Source organism: Ochotona curzoniae, unplaced genomic scaffold (assembly GCF_017591425.1).
Source record: "Ochotona curzoniae isolate NIBS_2020 unplaced genomic scaffold, NIBS_Ocur_1.0 scaffold_4505, whole genome shotgun sequence".
NCBI classification, from domain to species: Eukaryota; Metazoa; Chordata; class Mammalia; order Lagomorpha; family Ochotonidae; genus Ochotona; species Ochotona curzoniae.
The window spans coordinates 3,530,613-3,550,016 of NW_024467118.1; the positions used below are offsets into that span (position 1 = coordinate 3,530,613).

General features: G+C 57.1%; 1 protein-coding gene across 2 annotated transcripts in view; it reads right to left on the reverse strand.

Annotated features, from left to right (window-relative positions):
• Nucleotides 1–562: 562 nt before the first annotated feature.
• WDR1 (WD repeat domain 1) overlaps nt 563–19,404 on the reverse strand; it is a 33,778-nt gene continuing 14,936 nt past the window's right edge. Inside the window, exons 5-15 of one of the 2 annotated variants that reach the window (XM_040966328.1) lie at nt 18,971–19,151; nt 13,082–13,159; nt 12,826–12,906; nt 12,355–12,588; nt 10,110–10,197; nt 8,780–8,936; nt 7,560–7,647; nt 5,110–5,220; nt 3,587–3,760; nt 3,156–3,300; nt 563–1,677 (exon numbers count right to left, since the gene is read on the reverse strand). In XM_040966328.1, coding sequence (XP_040822262.1) covers nt 1,571–1,677; nt 3,156–3,300; nt 3,587–3,760; nt 5,110–5,220; nt 7,560–7,647; nt 8,780–8,936; nt 10,110–10,197; nt 12,355–12,588; nt 12,826–12,906; nt 13,082–13,159; nt 18,971–19,151 — 1,444 coding nt within the window. In that variant the 3' untranslated portion in view covers nt 563–1,570. The remainder of the gene's footprint in view (nt 1,678–3,155; nt 3,301–3,586; nt 3,761–5,109; nt 5,221–7,559; nt 7,648–8,779; nt 8,937–10,109; nt 10,198–12,354; nt 12,589–12,825; nt 12,907–13,081; nt 13,160–18,970; nt 19,152–19,404) is intronic. The other variant, XM_040966329.1, reaches the window with a different exon arrangement.

Below are 19,404 nucleotides of genomic sequence, written 5' to 3' on the forward strand. Positions count from 1 at the left end.
CAGAAGCCAGACATTCCATCCAGGTACCCCACATAGGTGGTAGGGGCCCGAATGTGTTTCTAGAATTTGTTTTGGGGTAGCCCTAGCTTCAGATATTAGAGACTGACATTTCGTTTCCTCTTCCTAACTGAATGGTAAACCCTTGGGACAGAGATGTCTTCATGGGATTGCTGACTTGGGCCTTCTGTTTCCCGCCCCACAGCAATGCTTGAATTCACCTGGTAATTTACTCGGCTGGCTGGGAATGTAGTTCAACATCTGACTGTATGTGAATCCTCTCTTGAAGTCAGCAGCATTAGAAACCCCACAGACGACCAGGAGTCCAAGGCAGGGGTAGGGGTGTTCGGGATGTCACCTGGTCCAACGGGTTCTGCTGCCAAGCGAAGCTCAGACTCCAGAGGAGAGGGATGTAGCCCAGCCAGTGTCATGGCGGGACATGAGGGAATGCAGCAAGCCTGGGGTTCTGCCCATCTCCCCTGAAGGAGATGCTTAAAACTAAGAGGGCCCCACGAAAATCCCCTGCCCCCACTGGCCCACATCACACAAAGTCAGTGATCCACAATGAAGAGAAAAGATATTTAATTATTTCTCAGTCTAATCTCTTAAAGCGCTCAAAGTGTTTTCACAAGTGCAAGGGAGAGGGATTGTACTCAGCCAACATTTACCAGTGATCCCGACACACGCAAAGAAATGCCCAACCACCGTGCTTTATACTTACTTTAATTTCTGCACTGAAAAAGAAAGGTAAAACGGTAACAGATTAGGTTACAGCGACATTATCTTTGCCCTTAAATTAATCTTTGCTGTTGGGGGCCAAAGCAGAGAGAAAGACAGGAAAACACCAAAGCATGATGAGTGGTTGCCAGGATACCTCAGTCCGGCTAACAGGGGCTCTGAATGCTGGGGCCCGTGCCGCCAGTACACCAGCTTGTAAACACCGACGGGCAACAGCTAAGTTACATTAAAAAAAGGAAAAAAAAAAATTCCCACAACTCCATTATTAAAACCAAGCACAAAACCGGACAATGAAACTTCATCCAGGGTGATGCGTTCGTCCCCAGGGGTCTGGAGGCGGCTTCCTGGGGGCATCTGCCTGCTGTGACATGCACACGCCAGGGAAGAGCCGGACACGGGCTCGACAGTGCTCCCTTCTCACCAGAACAGCACTGTGCTGCAGCTAGCAGGTGGGAGCCACGGCTCGCTCATCTGTACAACCTCCCTATGGGTAGCGAGTGCCACAGCGGAAGGCAGGGGGCCTGGGGTCTCTGGCTGTGCTTCTGAGGCTGTGCCTCTGGAATGTTCCACATCCTCAAGGTCTGGTTGGGCTGTGGGTTTAGTTACGCTCCACACTTTGTTCAAGTGCTTGCTTTATTTTCCATGTGCAAACAGTCACTGTCTAAAGCTTTCAGAAGGATGTGTACAGACACGAGCTCCCTGCAGACACGGGGTACTCACGGAGGGGCTCCCCACGCTGGGGCGGGGCGGGGACTGTTACAGAGACAGTTAGAGAAATCTGACGGGCTGCAGTGAAACGCTAGTCCCTGATTCGGTCGGGCAGAGGCCGGGCTCCTCAGTAGGTGATTGTCCACTCCTTGACAGAGGCGTCATGCGAGGTCGTGACCAGGGTGTGCTCGTCCAGCCAGGCCAGGCTGCTCACATGGTGTAGTCGGTGTGCATCTGGGAGAAGGGCAGTGTTTAAGCAGACAGACTTCCCTGCCTCTCGGCCTCTGCCTACCAGGTGCCGGACATCTCTCTCCACTCCTGACAACCTCTAGTGTCATCTCCCCAGTGGCAGACGAAGCATGGTCTACTTGTGGTATTAACACCAAAGGGTGGCACCGAGCAAGGTGCTGGCCAGGGCTCTGCCCCAGACGGTGCCTGTAGCCTAGAGACTCCATCATAACCAGGGCCAGGCCTGTGCACCTGTAGCTTTTTGTGTAGCCACTATTTCCGTGAAGTCCAGGGAGGGGCCCTTAGCTCCAGGGAGGGCCGGCTGTCTGTGTGTCTAGCCTTATGCCAAGAAGCCCAGCATGCTGAGAGCCACAGCATTGGGGTGTCACCAATGCCAACCCTGACTACAAGGCAGAATTTAGTGCTGCATCCCCAGGTGAGAACTCACCCAAGTGCACCTGGGTGGACCATGGCCAACCATGGGTCAGGTACTCCCCAACCCCCTAATCTAGCAGACCTGTACCCCACCTCCAGCCCAGCACGTGTTCCATCTTGGTGCTAATCTGCTGCATTCATGAACCTGCCAGATCTCACTGCACTAGGTATCTCCCTTATCAGAACAGCTCATGAGATCTGCATCTCTGCTCCTCCCAGCACCAGGTGCCCACCCTCTCCTGAAACTTGGGAACTGCCAGAGTGATGGACTCAGAACTGCTTTTAAATAGGAAACGGTCCCATTTACATCTCACACAAAAGGCAGCCAGATCAAGAGGAGCAGCAGCAGTAGAGAGTCTGAATGCTCACCCAGAGCCACAGCCACAGGACATGTGGGGAACGGGCTACTGGCCAAGGGTTTCTTATCTCAAACACTGGGGACTAAGTGCCTCAACTTCACAGGCTGGGGATCCCTGCTTTGAAAATCCAAAACTGGAAAAGCTCCAACAGCTGCAACTGACTGGGGACCTTCACCCTCTGCCCCATGAGGAAATGGTAACAATATCGCTGCAGGAGTAGCTGCAACAGCTATGGCCCACACTGAAGTACCTGGGTTCGATTCCTGGCTCTGCTGACTGCGGCTTCCCTCCAGCACAGATGCTAGGAGGCCCCTGCCAGCCATGTGTGGGACCAGTCTGCAGCCTGGTTCAGCCACAAAGCATGTGGGAACTGAACCAGCAGATGGGAGCTCCACTATTCAAAAGGGACTTTAATAATTTCACCTGGTGCTTTTTACAATATGGCGACTAGCAAACTCAACACCCACACGAGGTTCCACACTGTCCTCTTGGATGCCCCTGTGCCAGGGAGGAAAGCCAGTCAGCCACAGGCTGAGATGCCAGGTAGGCGACCCTTTCCATGGCACCTGTTTTGTGTACTGACAATGATGAGCCTGTGGTTCCTCTGCTGGCATGAGAATTGACACCCCCTATGCTTGTCACTGTCCTAGACGCCCTGGGGACAGCCAGCACTCAGAGTCCTGGACTCACCTTGGATCTTGACTCTGGTCTCGGGGTCACTCAGGGTCCAGACGTAAACCATCATGTCCATGCCCCCAGAGGCAAAGTGCTCATTGTCTGGTGACCAGGCCAGGCAGACGATTTTTGCGTGGTGCCCATAGAAAACATTGTTCTCCTGGTTGCAGGATGAAAGCAGCAGGGAGGTCAGAACTTAGGCCAGAGTCACCGTCTGTCCACTCCTCACCCCTTCTTGTGACAGCGATGTGGGTCCCTGCTCACCAGGCGCCAACTCTACACTTCCCTTACGAGCTCACCGACTCCTGGTGAGCATCCCAGGATACCCACTGTTCGAGAGGACAAGAGAACAGGCAGAAAGGCACAGCCCAGGACCCTGCAGCTGTGCTGCCTCCCACTGGCACCTGCCTGGCCCATACAGGATGAAGGGGCAGCCGAACACTTACCGAGTAGCCATCGGCCACGCTAAACACCGTGACGACCTTGCTGGCATCACACACAGCAAGGAAGGCGCCATCGTGGGAATAGGCCACATCCGTCACAGGGCCCTTGGCCTCCAGGAGCTTGCCCTCGTCCTTCAGCGTGGTGCCCAGGATGCTGTACACACGGACATTGCCGTCCTGCAGGTGGGCAGGGAAGAGCCACTCTCATACATGCACTCATGATGACACCTCAGGTTTTAGCGGGGGAGAAGGCTGGAGAGTCAGCAGAAAGGTGCCTCTCCTTTACCTGCTCTGGCGTGCCCCAGCCCCAGGAGTGGGCAGCTCCTTTCTCTAGCACAGAAGGCACTGCAAGCCCCCACAGCTCTCCTGGCCCGACAGCTCCTCCTGACAAGCTTGTGTCATTAGGCTATGTTTGGATGCTGCTCCAGAAGGGCTCATGGCTGTTACCAGCGGATCTTAGAGCTCATAAATGCCAGCCACTGCTCTGGAACCCCAAAGTACAAAAGCAGCTGCAACTGGCCACAGCAACTGCACAGAATCCCAAAGGGCCAAACATACCAGCAGTTGGTGGCAGCAGTGCCAGGGGTGTGGCCTGACCCCAGTGGAAGCACTGCAGGATGACACTGCCTAGTGGACCCACAGCCTGAGGCAGCAGGCCCCGGGCACAGCTTTTGAGGCTAGAGCTGGGACAATCTGGAGGGTGTGCTGAGGGGAGCCTGTCAGAGTTCATGCTACTGTTTGCACTAATGTTTCCTGAGCCTGGCACCAAGCGAAGACAGGTTCTCGTGGGTGCACAGCTGGCTCTGTGCCGGCTAGCTGGACCTGGAGTCTGGCCAGCTCGGGGTGAACAGGCTGGCAGGTACCTGCTTCCCTTAGGAGTTAAGGGCAGGCCACTTACTGGACTGCCCTCCTAGGGCTAAGAGGAAAATACGGGGTGTCCGTATCAGGACCTTTTGACGGTGCCACTCCTAACCCACAAGCTCTGGCTACTAAAGGGTGTGAGTTACTTGGTGGACAGATGGAAGCCAGAATGACAGAAAAACCAGGTCAACGAGTTTCTCAGCAGTGCCCCACCAGGCACCCAGCACCTTGGGATGCTGGCCTCGCCCGACGTGCTTCTCTTGTAGTACCCGGGGAGCTCAGGCTTCCCCAAGGCAGGGGACACCTTGGCTATGACATTACAGACCAGGCCGCTCTCAGCACCCAGCAGCAGCTGCTCACGCAACAGCTGCAGCACACCCACCCCCTCCCCGCCGGCTCACTCCCCCTTTGCCCATCCCAGGGGCTCCAGTTGGAGGCCACAGGTCTCCATCTCTAGTACCACTGCCTGCCCTGCTGCAGTGGTCTCACTAAAGAGCTGGGGTCCTTGTGGGGGTCAGGGGGCCAGGCCGACAGGCCACCACAAAAGGCTCACACCCTGGCCAGTAGGCTTGAGAGCCATTTCCTCGCAGCCCTAGGCCTTACTGTCACACTCTGAAGGCTTGGATAGGAGGAAGGAGGGCATGAGGGAAAGGAAAGGGCCTTACCGCGCCCCCAACAGCCACTGAATCACCGCTGGGGTGCACTGCCACGACCTCGGGCTCGTAGTCAAGGTTGTTGAGGCTGAAGCACTTCTTCTGGTCCTTCAGGAGCACCACCTGCAGGACATGGGCAGCTGGTCAGGGCACAGCCCTGGAGGTCCTGTGGCATGCGGCTGTGGGCAGCAGCTGCTGCTTCCCTCATCAGCCAAGTGGGTCAGTTACAGGCCCTCCTGCTCAGTGTCTCAACAAAAGGTCTGTGGTCATCACCAGACCCGAGTTCTAGAAGAGTCTCCTGAGGTTCTATGGCTGTCCAGACACAGTACATAAAATGGACTCAGATGAACTCAGTGCTCCCCAAGAGGACAGAAGGCTGGGATGCAACACAGCTCTAGTGCAGCTGTGGAAGTGCTGTGACATGCTCCTCACTGCAAGCAGCAGCCAGGGCTCCTGGGTAGCCTCGTTTGGCACTGGGACTGAGTGCCTATGGGACTGAGAACACACTGGGGACTCGGTGCTGAGCACCTGCTCCTAGTACTGGCAGTTCAGCAGCACCAATGCAACTCCTGAGTCCACAGAAGCTCTTTGCTCTCCCGCCTGAGCAAGACCAGTCCGAGGATGGAGGAGTGGCCTGGCGGCCTTGCAGCAGGAAGCGGGCTGCTCTCCACCTCCTAACCTGGGCACGCAGTGTGGATTCCCCTGCTCTACCATCGCAACACCAGCCCAGCGCAGGAGTCCAGGACCTGAGGCAGAGCTGACCCCAGCCACCCAGTGTTGGAGGGCGAGTTCACAAATCATCTTGGCCTGTTTCCCAGATGGAGTTCATGAGATTGGGACTCCAGGCTCGGGGCAAACAGGGCTCAGTGACTGTACACAAAGTACATCTGTGTCCACTAGTGGCACGGATCTTGCTCCAAGTGCTCCGGGCCTACAGAGAGGTCAGCGGCCTCACTGTATGGATGGAAATGGGAAAGAGCTCGCACTGCAGCAAAACCATGCCCGTCAAGAGTCCTAGAGGTCCTGGGACCTTCCCCCCTGCTGAGGGTCCCTGTCGGGCACTGGGTGGAGCTGCAACCTCCTCGGTGATTCTTGAACAGTGACAGGCTGGTGACTATGACTTTACCTGAGAAGACACCAGGTTGCCGAGCAGCGAGGGGGAAGGGCTGGCCCTGCCAGCAGAAGCCAGGAGCTCCCCACTGCACACCTTGGCCCACACTGCCCCCCGCCCCACTGGGGCGCCTACCCCTTGGGGTTTTTGTGCCCTACTGGTCATCCAGGCTGTGGTGATAATGACTTGGCAGGGAATTCTCATTATCTAGGACACTCAGCAATCCAGTCTGGCCAGAGCAGTCCCGTTCTGAGAGCGCAGAGGGGCAGGCTGGGCCTGAAGGGCAGCTCTCTGTGGCAGGCTTGGACGCTCCGCCAGTGGGGGCTCAGCCACCACCTGCCTTCCCTGATCTACACGCTGGGAGGCCCACGTCTGCAGGCAGACGGCCTCTGCTACCGAGAAGTCTGTTCAAAGTGGGTCACCGGGCATCCCAGGCAAGGGTCCTTTATCCCAGAAATTCTGACAGGAACAGTGTGTGGGAGACTCCCAGCGGGCATGAGCCCCAGCTGTGGAGTTAGAGCAGACCCACCCCGCAGGCTGGGCCAGCTTACTTACTGTCTGGTGGCCTGGACAATGAGTGCCACCAGAGCCCCTAGCCCGACCTTCCTTGTTTTTAAGAAGAACTGAAGATGGCGTGAGGGGCCCAACGGGCTCCTGAGTGTTAGGGACGAGGAAGGCAGAACTTGGCGGGGGTGAGGAGTCACATGGCCAAAGGGTGGCAGGCCTGGGATCTGAATAGGAGTGGAATCGCGGCTCAGTGGAACCCCCTGCAGATGCTCAGTGTGGTCAGATGCCAGGGACACCTCAGTGCTGACCCATTAGCCAGACTCCAGGTACCTCTATGTCCTCGTCTGCAGAACAGGGATATGCACTGCCCACCTAGCAGGAATCAGGGAGAACCTTGGCACACCACAAACAAGTGCCCACCCTAAACACTGATGAGGGGCCAGCACAGTGGCACAGTAGCTGGGCGGCTGCCTATGGCACTGGCCTTCAGTGTGAAGGCAGGTTCCAGCCTAGCTGTTCCACTTCCAATCCAGCTCCCTGCTAAGTGTCAGGAAAGGTAGCAGAGAATGTTTCAAGTACTTAAGTCCAGCACCCATGTGGGAGACCTGGATGGAGTTTTTGGCTTCTAATTTCCATCTTGCTTAGATCTGGAAGAGATAACTTCCTTCAAATAAAACAAGTAAACTTAAACCAAACCAATAAAGCAAAATCAAGCCAAACCGAACCACCGCTGAGAGCCACTGTCAAGTGGGAACCGTACACTCTGGATATAGACGGCCATGGTTGCAAGCTCTGATCCCTTTCTCCTCTGTTCTTTCTAGCCCAGCTTTCGCGGGATCCATACCTGCCCAATGCACACGACCACAGCATATCCCCCAGGGCCAACAGCTACACACTTTGGTTGGACATCCAGTTTCACAACTCCTTGGCCACTGTGTGAGAGAAAGATAAAACCTTACCTTAGTACTTAGTTCTGTGAGCAGGTACCCACAGTGCACTTACTGCAAAGCCACAACCACTCAGGTCTTAGGAGGAAGTACTCTATACTCAAGAACAATTTACTAAAATATGGACTTGGTATAGGAATGACTCATCACCCAGGGCAGAGGTCAGAACACAACAGGTGCCTGGGCGGAGCAAGTGGGTGCCAGGGGAAGTGCAGAGGACAGCTTCTGTGAGGAGTGCCCGCCACACCACCATTCCACCCTCTTGTGGCTTCTTCCCCACGTGTGCTGCGCAAAGCCTCCTGCCAAGTTATGGCCATCCTTCTTGCAAGGTTGAAGCCATACACAGAATCAACGTCTACTGGTGAAATCATATGCCATCTTCGTCTTACCTAATGCCATCAAATACACACACTCTTAGAAACCGAGTTGAGGAAACCTCCGTGTAACCAGGCTCCCAGACAGGCCTGCAACGAGGCCACGGTTGGCCTTTTGGTTTCTCTCACAGCCAGGTCACTGCAGCCCACCAAAGCGAAGCGTTCACGAGGCACGTGCTGACAGCAGGGTCGCCCCAGGGCAGTGTGAGGACACCTGGCTCCCAAGGTTTGCCTGGTCACAGGTGCCCCTCTACACGAGCACCTGTGAGCAGGAAGTGTGTCCTGGAGGCTGAGCAAGCTGCCCCTCTGGAGACAGGTGAGTTCTAAGTGTGAGGAAACTGCATTTACAACTCCAGGTACATTGAGAACAGCACTCTCCCATCTCTGTGGCCGCAACCAAGGACACGGGCAAAACCAGACAGGCGCGCCTTCTAATCAGGGCACCTGTGTGCCCACTGCAGGCCACCTAGGGGCCTCACCTGACTTTCACAAGGGCCCGATGCAGGCTCCAGATCATCTGCTTCTTCTGATGAGGAAACAGAATTCCTAAAGGATGGGCTGTGACCTGTTCCACAGGCTGGCGGAGAGCCACACCTGGTTACCGTCTGTGTGGTCACCTGGATACCACAGCCCACATGAATCTCGGCACAAGACAACAGAACAGTGCTCAGGACAGGGAGGAGAAGCACAGGTGCTGTGGCTCCGCGCCAGGCACCCGGGGTGCGTCCAACAGCTGTTCTCACCTGTAGTCCCGCAGCGTGAGGTTGGTGTACCGCACCGTGTCGTCCATGCTGCAGCTGACAAGCTGCCCAGACTCATCCACGGTCATCCTGGACACCTGATTCGTGTGGCCTTTCCCAGCAAAGGAGTCATTCTCCCCAGTCTCTGAATCCCAGTAATGTGGGGCAAGGTTAAGGAAAAGCCTTTCTCCAGGGCTGGGACTGAACCCCAATCCAGGCAGTTCAGAAAAACACGAGTACTGGCCCTGGGGCTGACCCAGCGTGGCGATACCGAGTCCGGGTTTTTTGGTCTCAGTTGTAGCTTGAGTAACAAAGGCAAATCCTACTTCCAAGAAAGGTTACTGCTCCCAGGAGATGCTCAAGGCTGACACAGACCTGGGCCATAAGCCCAGCTAGGACACCAAGGCTGACCCATGCGTGACCACCAGAGCAAGACGACACTGGGCCTTCGCTGCTCCTGGCTGTGATGCAGTCTCAGGCAGGTCCTACCCCACCTTTACCCGCCCCTTCCCATTTACTTCTTTTTTCTTTTGTTCAGTGCAGCAGACACTTATCTGCCTTCCCCTCGGGCAGACTTCCTTCTGTGGAGAGACTGTCCTAGATCTGTGAACACAGAATTCTTGCCAACACAGGGGAGGTCTGGCGGGCATGTGGGGTGTGGTCCCGGGCAGCCTTCAGGAGATGCAGCGGCCCTGGGAACAGAGGACTGCCTAGAGATGCAGCAAGGTGACCAAACCAACGCATGGCCTTGCCAGCTCAGTGGTGTGGGAAGCACTTGGCTGCTGAGGTTTAGGACAGCTCTACAAGGCAGTGAGGAATGCCACAGGCCATGCAGAGAAGAGCACAACGCTGTTCCTCCTTATCAAGTCTCAGACGGGGAGGGGGGGGTCTGGAAAGGGGCCACACGCGCCTCCAGGGGACACCGCTGCCGAAGCATGAGAGCCTTGTTGGAGCTTCTGTCCCACTTCAGCTGCTGGTGGACTGTGACCTCCGGGACGGCCCCATCTTCCGGGTGTCGTTCCCCACTTTTCAACCAAGGGGACTCACTGGGGGGTGTCTGAGCTTCAGCAGTTCCACTGCTGGTGATGTGGGCCAGACTGGCTGCACCCATCCTTTTGGAGAAGCCGAGTCACACCGTGCTGCACGAGCAGACTGATGGGGTCAAGGCTGTGGCGGCCCTGCAGCTGTGAGGCCTGTCTAGGACGAGTACAGCTCCCAAGAGCGTGGAGCCGTGGCTGGTGCCACCTGGCTGGCCCAGCCCCTGGCACTGTGGGAACGAGAAATTCCCCTCTCCTGCCAGCAGCTGGAACCAGCTCTGTGACTCAAAGGATATTAATGTGCCCGTCGTGGCTCCCCGAGTAGATGTAGGACTTGCCGCCGTTTTTATGCACTGTCAGACACTGGATCGATTTACTGTGACCCTGTGAAGGAGAGAAGCGGTGGCAGGGTGAGCCCAGGACACACAGGCCTTCCGTTAGGTGCTCGGCAACATAGGAACCCCTCAGCACACAGCAGCTGAGACCTGGTGGCACTGGTGCCCAAAAGCACACTCCAGGGACAGTGAGCACCCCACCCCGACTCCAGCTGACCAATCACCTGACGAGCCCACAGCATCTGTGCCCTTCTCTAGAGGGGCCCAACCCTACACGGGGCTAAAACAAAGCCCAGCACAGGAGGTGCATGGCCTGTGCCCAAGTGACCTAAGCTACTGCAGGAGGAAAACGCGGCTCTTGTTTGTCACACACGAGGATGTGCCCTGGGCTGCACCTCCAAAGGCCCAACAGCCTTAGGAGCTTACCAAAACACGTTGTGTCCAGGGAGGGCACGCGGCCTCTTTACCATCTGCTGCCTGGGTGTGGTCTGATCACAGTCCTCACCCTGGCTGCGGCCAGGCCCCACTCTGCCAGCAGCGCTTCGTTACCAGCCAGCACTCCTATCCGGAGCTTTGTCCAGCATGTGTGGTGCCCCACTTGTTGCCACAATACAGCACTGATCTTGGGAGGAGGTACAGGCAGTTCTCTTCAGGGCTGGGGAGCCAGTGAGGAGCCAGTGAGTCATTCCATTCCACGCCCCAGCAAGGGACCAGCTTTTCATGCAGCACAGTCCTGTGACCTCCCACGCGGAACCTCAGCCTGGCAGGTGTCACTAGCAGTGCAGGGCCACCTGGCCTGCCGGGGCCTATATACACACTTACCGCCTGCAGTACCACCTCTCTCGGAACTCCCTCAATGCCAGCTCTCAGCTCTCACCCTCAGATGTCACAGGTGTCTCTGCTGTGAGCTGGGGTACTGAACAAGATGGGGCAGCATGGCTCTCACTGCAACCCTAAGGGTAGTAGAGACCCTGTCTGAACTCCGTGGGGCCAGCCAGGCCACAGGTAACATGTGGCTAGGACAGTAACTGCCATTCCAGCTCCTGCAAGTGGCTTAGAAACCCGGCAGCCTGTGACCAGCACCAAACGCCTTCAGTGTTTCATGTGTGGTGTGAGAACTGCGGCGTGAGCTTCACTGTCGACACTGTAAGGGCCCAGGATATTCTCCAAGCTGACATGGCCGCACCCATCCAGCTCGGAGCTGAGCTGGTTGGTCCCACATGATTTCCAGTAGTGCAAGCAGACATGCACGTGCTCCTAGGGCACAGACCCAGAACCGCAACACCTGGTGCTCACTACCGTGGGCAGCCCTGGGAGACGGCTCTCCTGGGCACCGTCACAAGGCAGTGTTGTTTTGGAAAGCTCCCCAAGGTGCCAGCCTCCCTATCTTTAGGGACCCCTACATAAAGGAGCTCCTCATTCCCTGTGTTCAGGGAGCCTCACGTTAAAAAACAAAGCAGGAGTCCAGGAGTTTCATACAAGCAGCAAGGGGCCCTTCCTTGTGATCAAGGTCCAGCTGTAAGGCGGGGAGCGATGATTAAGGCAGCACCTGCTAGGGAGCATGCTGGGCTGGGCACCCGGGGGGCTGTTCCCAGCTGGCCACACTAATGCTGCAGGGCTCTGTCCCTTTGTGGCACAGCCACAGTTCAGCAGCTAGTAAGGGAAGGTCCAGCTGCCAGGACGCAGAGCAGCCCAGGACGGGGCTGTGTGACTGCTCCTTTGGACTGTAGACAGCAGTGACCCTGCAGGGCTGAGGAGGCCCTGCCGTGTAGCTTCTATCTCACCTGGCTACAGTCGCCACAGACGTCAACCATGGCTGGGGTGGATGGGGAAAGCGGGAACCCCCAGACAGCATGAGACGCTGCAGCCTCTGGCCCCCGGGAGCCAGCACAGGGGTTGGAGACAGCTACTGTGCCTGCCCAGGCCCTCGGCACTTGGGCTGCTCCCTGTGCCCCAGCAGGCTTCCCTGCTGCGTCTCCCTCAAGCTAAGTCACACACAAAGCCATGCACAGGGCCAGCTGCACGTCCTCTTCCTCCGGGAGGCTCCCACCCCTGCCCAACACTCAGCATTTAACTGCTCCCGGGAGGTACCACCCACGGACTTCCACCTGAGCGAGGGCCAGGGAGTCTGGGCACCTTGGCGGTGTCAGCTCCCTGCGGGCTGCCCATCTTGATCGTGCCTGCCCTGGGGCAGAGCTACTCTCACCTTGACGACGCGCAGGGGCTTGCTGGGGTTGTTCTTGTCCAGGTAGTTGATGTAGCCCGAGAGGGAGACACTGAGGAGGTGGTCCTTCTGCCATAAGCAGCCCAGCTGCTGATCCAGGACGTTGGAGCCCATGGGAAATGTGGTGACCACAGAATTCACGTTGACATCCCAAATCTTGGAGGTTTTGTCTCCGGAAGCAGAAAGCAAGTGAGTGCTATCCGGACTCCAACTAATCTATACAAACAGCATGTCATGCGTCAGAGGATTCCAGACAACAGCTGACCACAGCTTCTTATTCCCACCCACCCTCCAGCAGGGACACACCTGAGGCAGGGGCAGGACCAGCTTCCAGTCTGCTGCTCTGCCCTTTGTTGCCCACGTCACCTCACAGTGACCGAGACCCTTGCCCAACTTCAAAAGGTGACTGTTGTATGCAAACCCCACTCCCCACAGGAAAGGGCCTCTACTCACAGCGTAAATTCCTCCGTCGTGGGCCTTGCCGTCTCCCAGAGAGCACACTTTCTCTCCTGTCTTCCCATCATAGATGTAGATCTTCCAAGAAATAAGAATACATGTGGATTATGTGCTCATGTTCCCAAATGCCCCAAGAGCTGGCACACTTGTCAACAGACTGTGGCTCTATACACTGGCTTCCAGCGCCCTTGGGAGGCAGGGAGCTCTCCTGGGCCTGTGTGTCCAGCACCACCAAGTCCCCGCTGCCCCTTACCTGGCCATCGGCACTGGCTGTGGCAAACCTGTTCCCGTCAGGAGAGAACCGCACACAGTTGACAAAGCGACCGTGGTCCTGCAGGAGAGTAGAGGAAAGTAAGGTCTGGACTACCAACAGCGACTGCAGCAGCAGGAGCAGTCTGTCCACAGGGTAGGCTCACGTCTTACAGACTGCCCTCGTGCTGCTCCCACCAGCCTGGACTCTGGCTGGAGGTCCAGATCTGCCTACTTCCCTCTGGACCCTAAAAATTTGAGTGGGCCAGGACCCTGAGGCCAGGAGCCAAGACTGGAAGAGGAGCCCAGGCTCACGTGCTCCCTGGGGAACTGACTTGGAAAAGGACCAACAGACTGACTTCTCAGGAACCAAATGCCGAGCACCAGGGAAATGCCCTCAGGGGAGTCCCCCACCTGACTAAGCAAAAGAACACCCTCCTTCCCCAGTGAACAGGCAGGATTGCAGAACGACCCACTAAAGCCCCCTGCCAACAGCAACATCCCACCCCAGCTTCAGCCTGCAGGTGCCCACTCTGGCTTCCTCTGGCAGGCGGGTCAGTTGTCTCAGTGGGCACAGACAGCCACACCTGTAGGGAGAGAACGCAAGGCACTGGAGCCCTGCCACTGCCAGGTTCCCAGCATTACTGAGGTGCAAGCTGAGGGTGGAAGGACAGTGAACGACGTATGAGACAGACTGTCAGAGTCCTAGGCACCATGAATGTGGCCTTCTCTGGAAATGGTCCTTGCCGATGTGACCAAGCGTTGGTGCTCGATAAGAGGGAGATGTGGACCTGACTCTTGGAGTCTGGAGGAGACCAAGCAGGACTCAGACGGCTCATGCCCCACGATACCCCCACCACGGGCATCTGATTCTGCAAGGCATTTCGGCCTAAGCCCTTGGCCTGTGGTCCTGGTGCAGTCTGGGAAACAGGCAGTGACCGCCCTCAGATTGTCACAGTAGTAGAGTGAATGAGCCCCCAGGAACACCACACTCGCTACCCTGATGAGAAATGCACACCTAGAAAGACAATCGGCATCCCAGGCACCCCAAGCCAGCGAGTCACTGTGAGCCAAAGCTGGAGCTGCCCCTCACAGCCCGAGAGGCCCAGCACAACCAGCAGATAAGCTGCTCCTTGATGCGGACACTCAGCTACTTGGCTACCCAAGCGTCCCCAAGTGCCACCACAAGCACAGGTGCAGCTGCAGGCCAGCCCATTGCCCTTCCAGCTCACTGTAGTGAGTCCTGTAGGGCTGTCATTGCCCTCGATGGTCAGCGACAAAGCACGGGGTGGTTTCAACATCAGGCAGGCAGAGTGTGGTCCCTGGGAGGGATGAACGCATCTAGTATGGTGGGCTACAGTTCTCCTCCCACTGCTGCACCCAGTCGCACCGTGAGGCCCCATGGGCCGGGCCACCCCAGGTGCTGACGGTGCAGCCCTGCTTCCAGATCTGGACACAGCCTCCTAGTCTGGCATTCAGTCAGCCATGCCTCTTTAGCACATTCATTCCATACATCATAAGGCCAACCTGGGCCATATCGCTTGTTTCCTAGCATTCCTGGCATGTGCGGAGCTGAGGAAAAGCAGCGTGGCCCACGTGCACAATCCTCCAAACTGCAGGAAAAGCAAAACTGACTTCCCACAATGGAGCCCCTCAGGCACCAGCCCCTCACACAGTGCTTTGGCCTCCTCTGCTGTCACCACGGAGCCCTCACTTCACCAGAGCAGTAGGGCTACCAGGCCTGGAGGTGGGGAGACAGGGGCTGTACAGGTCTGAGCCGGGTGCCCACTGCTTCCCAGCTCCTGCCTCCGCTGAACCGGCTCTCGGGCTGCGGCAGGTGCTGGACAGGTCCTGGCCTGGAGCCATGCCAGAGGCCAGATCCTTAACTCGTGTTCCCTGCTACACACTCTGTGCTTGCCAGCTGACAGGACTCACCCTGCTCTTCCTGGGCAGTCCTGGACCTGTGGGCACGGAGCTGTGTTCCGAGTCCCCTTCAGGACGCGGCACCCCTCCCCCAGCTCTTGTGGTATGCAACAAGCTAGTCACAGGTCTCCTCCGTACACCAGCACACCACCCAGTTCCCTTTCTTTGGCAAGCACAGGCTCAGTTCTCACCCGAGATCCTACCCTGGCTTGCCCCACCCCTGCTGCAGATCCTGCGACAGTGTGGTGACATGGCCAAGATGGGCTGACATCAGTGTTGCCCTGGGTGCCCTGACTGCACAGGAAAGGCTGGGAGCAGTGTCCTCAGAACTCCCAGACTCTAGGCACTCAAGTGGAGCTGAGCCTGGAGATGACAGTGTGTGTGTGTCCTCTCAAACAGCATCCCCCCTCTGCTGGTTTCTGCAGAACCAGCTGCGATAGTCTTGTGTGTCTCCCCCAGCCCCCGTGACCAGGCCTTTTGTCTCATGAAGCAGATACCCCTTCAAGGCTGAGCACCATGTGACCTCAGGGCCCCTGCCTCCAGAGCCTAGCTCTGTCACCATTTCCTGCATGTGGAGCCAAGCCCCATGAGTCCAGGGGGTCGGAGAGACTGAGGCTTGTTCCTGAAATAACCCCTTAAAATGGGGCGGAGCAGCCAACATTTCATGAGCCAAAGAAGCGAGAGCTAAAAACAGCCTCACAGTAACCAGTATCCAAAGACAGGCACACAGGGGAAACAGGAGGGGGTCCACATTCCACGGCCCCCTGGCTGGGGCTGCCTACCCCACTCTCCCCCACGCAGGACGGCTGCTCCTCCCCACCCATCCACCACTGTACAGGTCCAGCCTCAGGCCACCTTTTGATGTGGACCTCTGGGGCCTTTGTGCCTGGCCCATTCCTGCCCCCAGGTACCTGCAGCTAATGTCCATGGAACACTGGAATGTGCCCTGCTGCTGTCCACATGCACGCCCCAAGGATGAGGAATCCAAGACCTGAGATAATTGGGCTATAAGTAACGCAGCGCAGTCCACAGCACTGCTGGGGAGGCTGACTCCATAGTGAGCACACCAGCTACCTGGCGGCTCAAGGTGTCCCCTTCCGCTCCCATTGCCCTGGCTGCTACATGGGAGGGACCACCACCACACATGCTCCTGGAGAGACCACAGTGCCCCAGACGTGGGATCCTGTGCCTGGGGTCGCACAAGTGGCTCTACTTTCTCAGCCTCCCGCCCAGCCGTCCTCATCAGGCACCCTGAGAGGCTGCACTGTACATCCTCTGCCAGTTTCTGCCCCCAAAGCATAGCAGAGGCCCTGACTGCTGCTAGGCCGTGCCTCTCCTGTCACCTGGCTCCATGGCTACTCTCCTGGAGAACAAAGGCAAGGCCGATGGCCAACAGAATCGCTCTACACCCTCCCTGCTGCCTCTCAGTTCTCTGGGCAGAGGAGGCCTCCAAGTCTCCCAGCACGGCCACTCCCACTGATGGTACAGGACAGCCCTGGAGAGCAAATGGAGATGGCATTCCGGATGCCTGGACTACAGCACTGACTGGAGGACAGAAATGGTTGTTTTCTGCCCTGTTGTGCATTCAGAGTGCCAAGGATCCCACACACTGGAGGACAGGAGCTGCCATCCTGCACCTCTGGGACCCAAGGCCTACCCCACTGCCTGGGGCTCAGGAGAGTGACTGCAGTGAGCCAGGGCCCACTTGCCTCTGGGAAATGCTGCTTCGAGGGCCACTCGGGGGCAGCCTCATCAGTGTCGTGTTTCCCTAGGTATTGAAACTCAGACACAGCTTACTGCTTTCCACGGTGGCAGGTTGAGTGCGTCCTGGGAGGGCCCTATAACACTCCCTCCCACGGCAGCTACCTGAGCCTTTCTGGGCCTGGCAGGCAGCAGTGGGAGGAGGGGAAAGTGTGGCTGGCACAGCCCCCATACCCTGCACAGCTGTGAGGAGGTGAAGATGGCCCTGACCCCAGCAGTCTCAGTGGTGAGAAGGTTTAAGGAGAAATAACTGATGTCCACACTTCCACTGCACCCTCACTCCATGGCCTTGAATGTTCTCAGGCTAGACGACAGGTGACAGGTGGCTTGGGGCTTCCCTACCGCAGCCTTATCCACACACAACAGCTCCGAGTCGCAAGGCAACACCTTCCAGGTCATTTTGGATAAACAGCCAGGTGTTCCTCTAAGAATCATCTCTCACATGTCACTAATGTCCCTAGAGTCCTCTCCCACAGTCGGGATCATCACTTCCTTTCCTGGAGTGCCAGAGGCCACCCAGGCAGGACGTGTGTGTGGGGTGCCAGGAGAACCCCAGGTCAAGGGGTGGTGCCCACCCTGGACTCACTGCATGGCTGGGGCTATGGGCCATGACACTGCTCTGACATGAGGGAGAAGACATTGTGCTATGTATGAAGGGTACCCCAGCTGGGAGCATAAAGCTGCCTGCCTGTGCTTCAAGCTTCAAACAATCCACACCAGAGACAGCCCCCTACCCGACACAACAGCCCATATACTGGGTGGGGGTGAAGAAACAGGAACAGTGTCACAGAAGAGTGGAACACAGCCTCTGGCTGCCACGCCCGTCTAACCTCCTCCACAGGGTCAGATCAGGTGTTTGGCTGACTCAGCATCACTCACCCTCCATTACACAGAACCTCCACCTCCACTTAAGAATATTGATTTTTTAACCGCAGCCTTCAACACAACTCCCAAAATAACCAAGTCACCACTACCTGGCAATTAGGCAGTCCCCAGCAGGCAGGATGAGAACTTTGGTAGTCCAAAGGGCCTCTTGAGCTGCAGGCTCTGTACAACACCTCAGTTCACCTCCCACCCTGCTGGCCAGGCCATGTCCAGGCCGGTCACTGGCGAGGAGTAATCATCTGTACCCTGAGCCAAGCTCTGCCTCTGGAAATCCCAACTTAGCAGGCATCCTGGCCTTGCCTTTCTTGGAGATGCCCTGCCCGCTATTTGTGACTCACCGGGCCAGGTCAATAAAATGAATGTTACCCCTCCGGGAGCTGCTCTGAGGATATTACCTCACCTCATGCTCCATGAAGCACAGATCCTGGGGGCTCCTGAGACCTCCACCCAAACACTCCGCACTCAACTATGCACGCCCTAAGGCCACAAACAGCCTCCACACAAAACACGCATTTGCTGGGTACGAGGGCCATGCTGTGTTCTCATCACCAGTGTCTGGACCAGCTGCATCTTCCTTGGCTGTACACCAGCCTGACCGGGAAAGGCAGCCCAGCAGAGAACTGCACAGCCTTCCTTCATCATTGGCCTCCGCTCAGATCTGACCTCTGGGGTCCAGCCTGGGGATGGGCACTGCCACCACCCTGCATTCCAGGGCCCTACCCACAGCTACAACCCTCGATGCAGAGGCCCCCATGCACTTCTGTTGGCAGATGGGAGAAAGGAGGCTGAGAGAGGCCTGGGCACCAATCTGTGGCACAGTGCAGGCAGAGGAACCCTAAGACCTGCTGCTCACACTCAGGTATGCAGCGTTTCACTAGGCACTGGGCTGTTTCTTCCACACAGGGCCTTGGAGTCTCAAAATTCTTCAGGGACGCCCCCACGAGGCCCACGAAAGACCCATCCAGTGTCCTGGAGCGCACTTCCCCTGGTCTTCAGTAGCTTAGTAGGGTCCCCTTCTAACAGGCACTACAGCCCATCATGCTGCTCCCAGCCCAGGTAGCATGCCAACAGTCCCCAGACAGGACCCTTCTTCCAGGAACTACCCATGGCCAGCTAGGTACTCAGGCTTAGGATGCCCGGGCACTGTGGACTCTTGCCCATACCCATGACGCTTCCTCCAACAGCCCTACTTTGTATCTGTGCACCAGGGCTTGTACCACAACCTTCCCGCCAGGTACAACAGGCCTACACTGCACTGGGCTCAGACAGACCACAAAGTTCACCCAACCCAACCCCCCCACCCCTGAAAGAGACGTGCACTTACTCCAATTGTAAACTTGAACTTGAACGGGGGTCCCTCAAAGAAGGCGGCACAGTTGTCGTCACTCCCTGTTGCCAGCCTGTATGGCCTGCTCTGCTTGATGTCCACGCTGTTGATGACTTTGTTGTGTCCTGTGATCTCGCCCACGGAAGAGCCGCTGTCCCACAGGAAGACGGCTCCAAACCTTCACCAGTGAGAGTCAAAGAGAAAAAGATCAGCTCTGGAAAGCTGAGGAGAATCTGACTGCAGTGTCCAGAGGTGGGCAGGGGGTGTGGACGCAGCCGGCATCTTAGCCTGCTACAGATCCACTGAAGTCCTGCCGACGGGGCCTGAATGTGCACACACTGTGGGAAGGATCTGAAGGATCAAGGAAAAGGGCCTCCAACCCGGGTGGGGCCTCAGAGAGTGCCTGCTCAGGGCCAGCATTGCGGCACAGC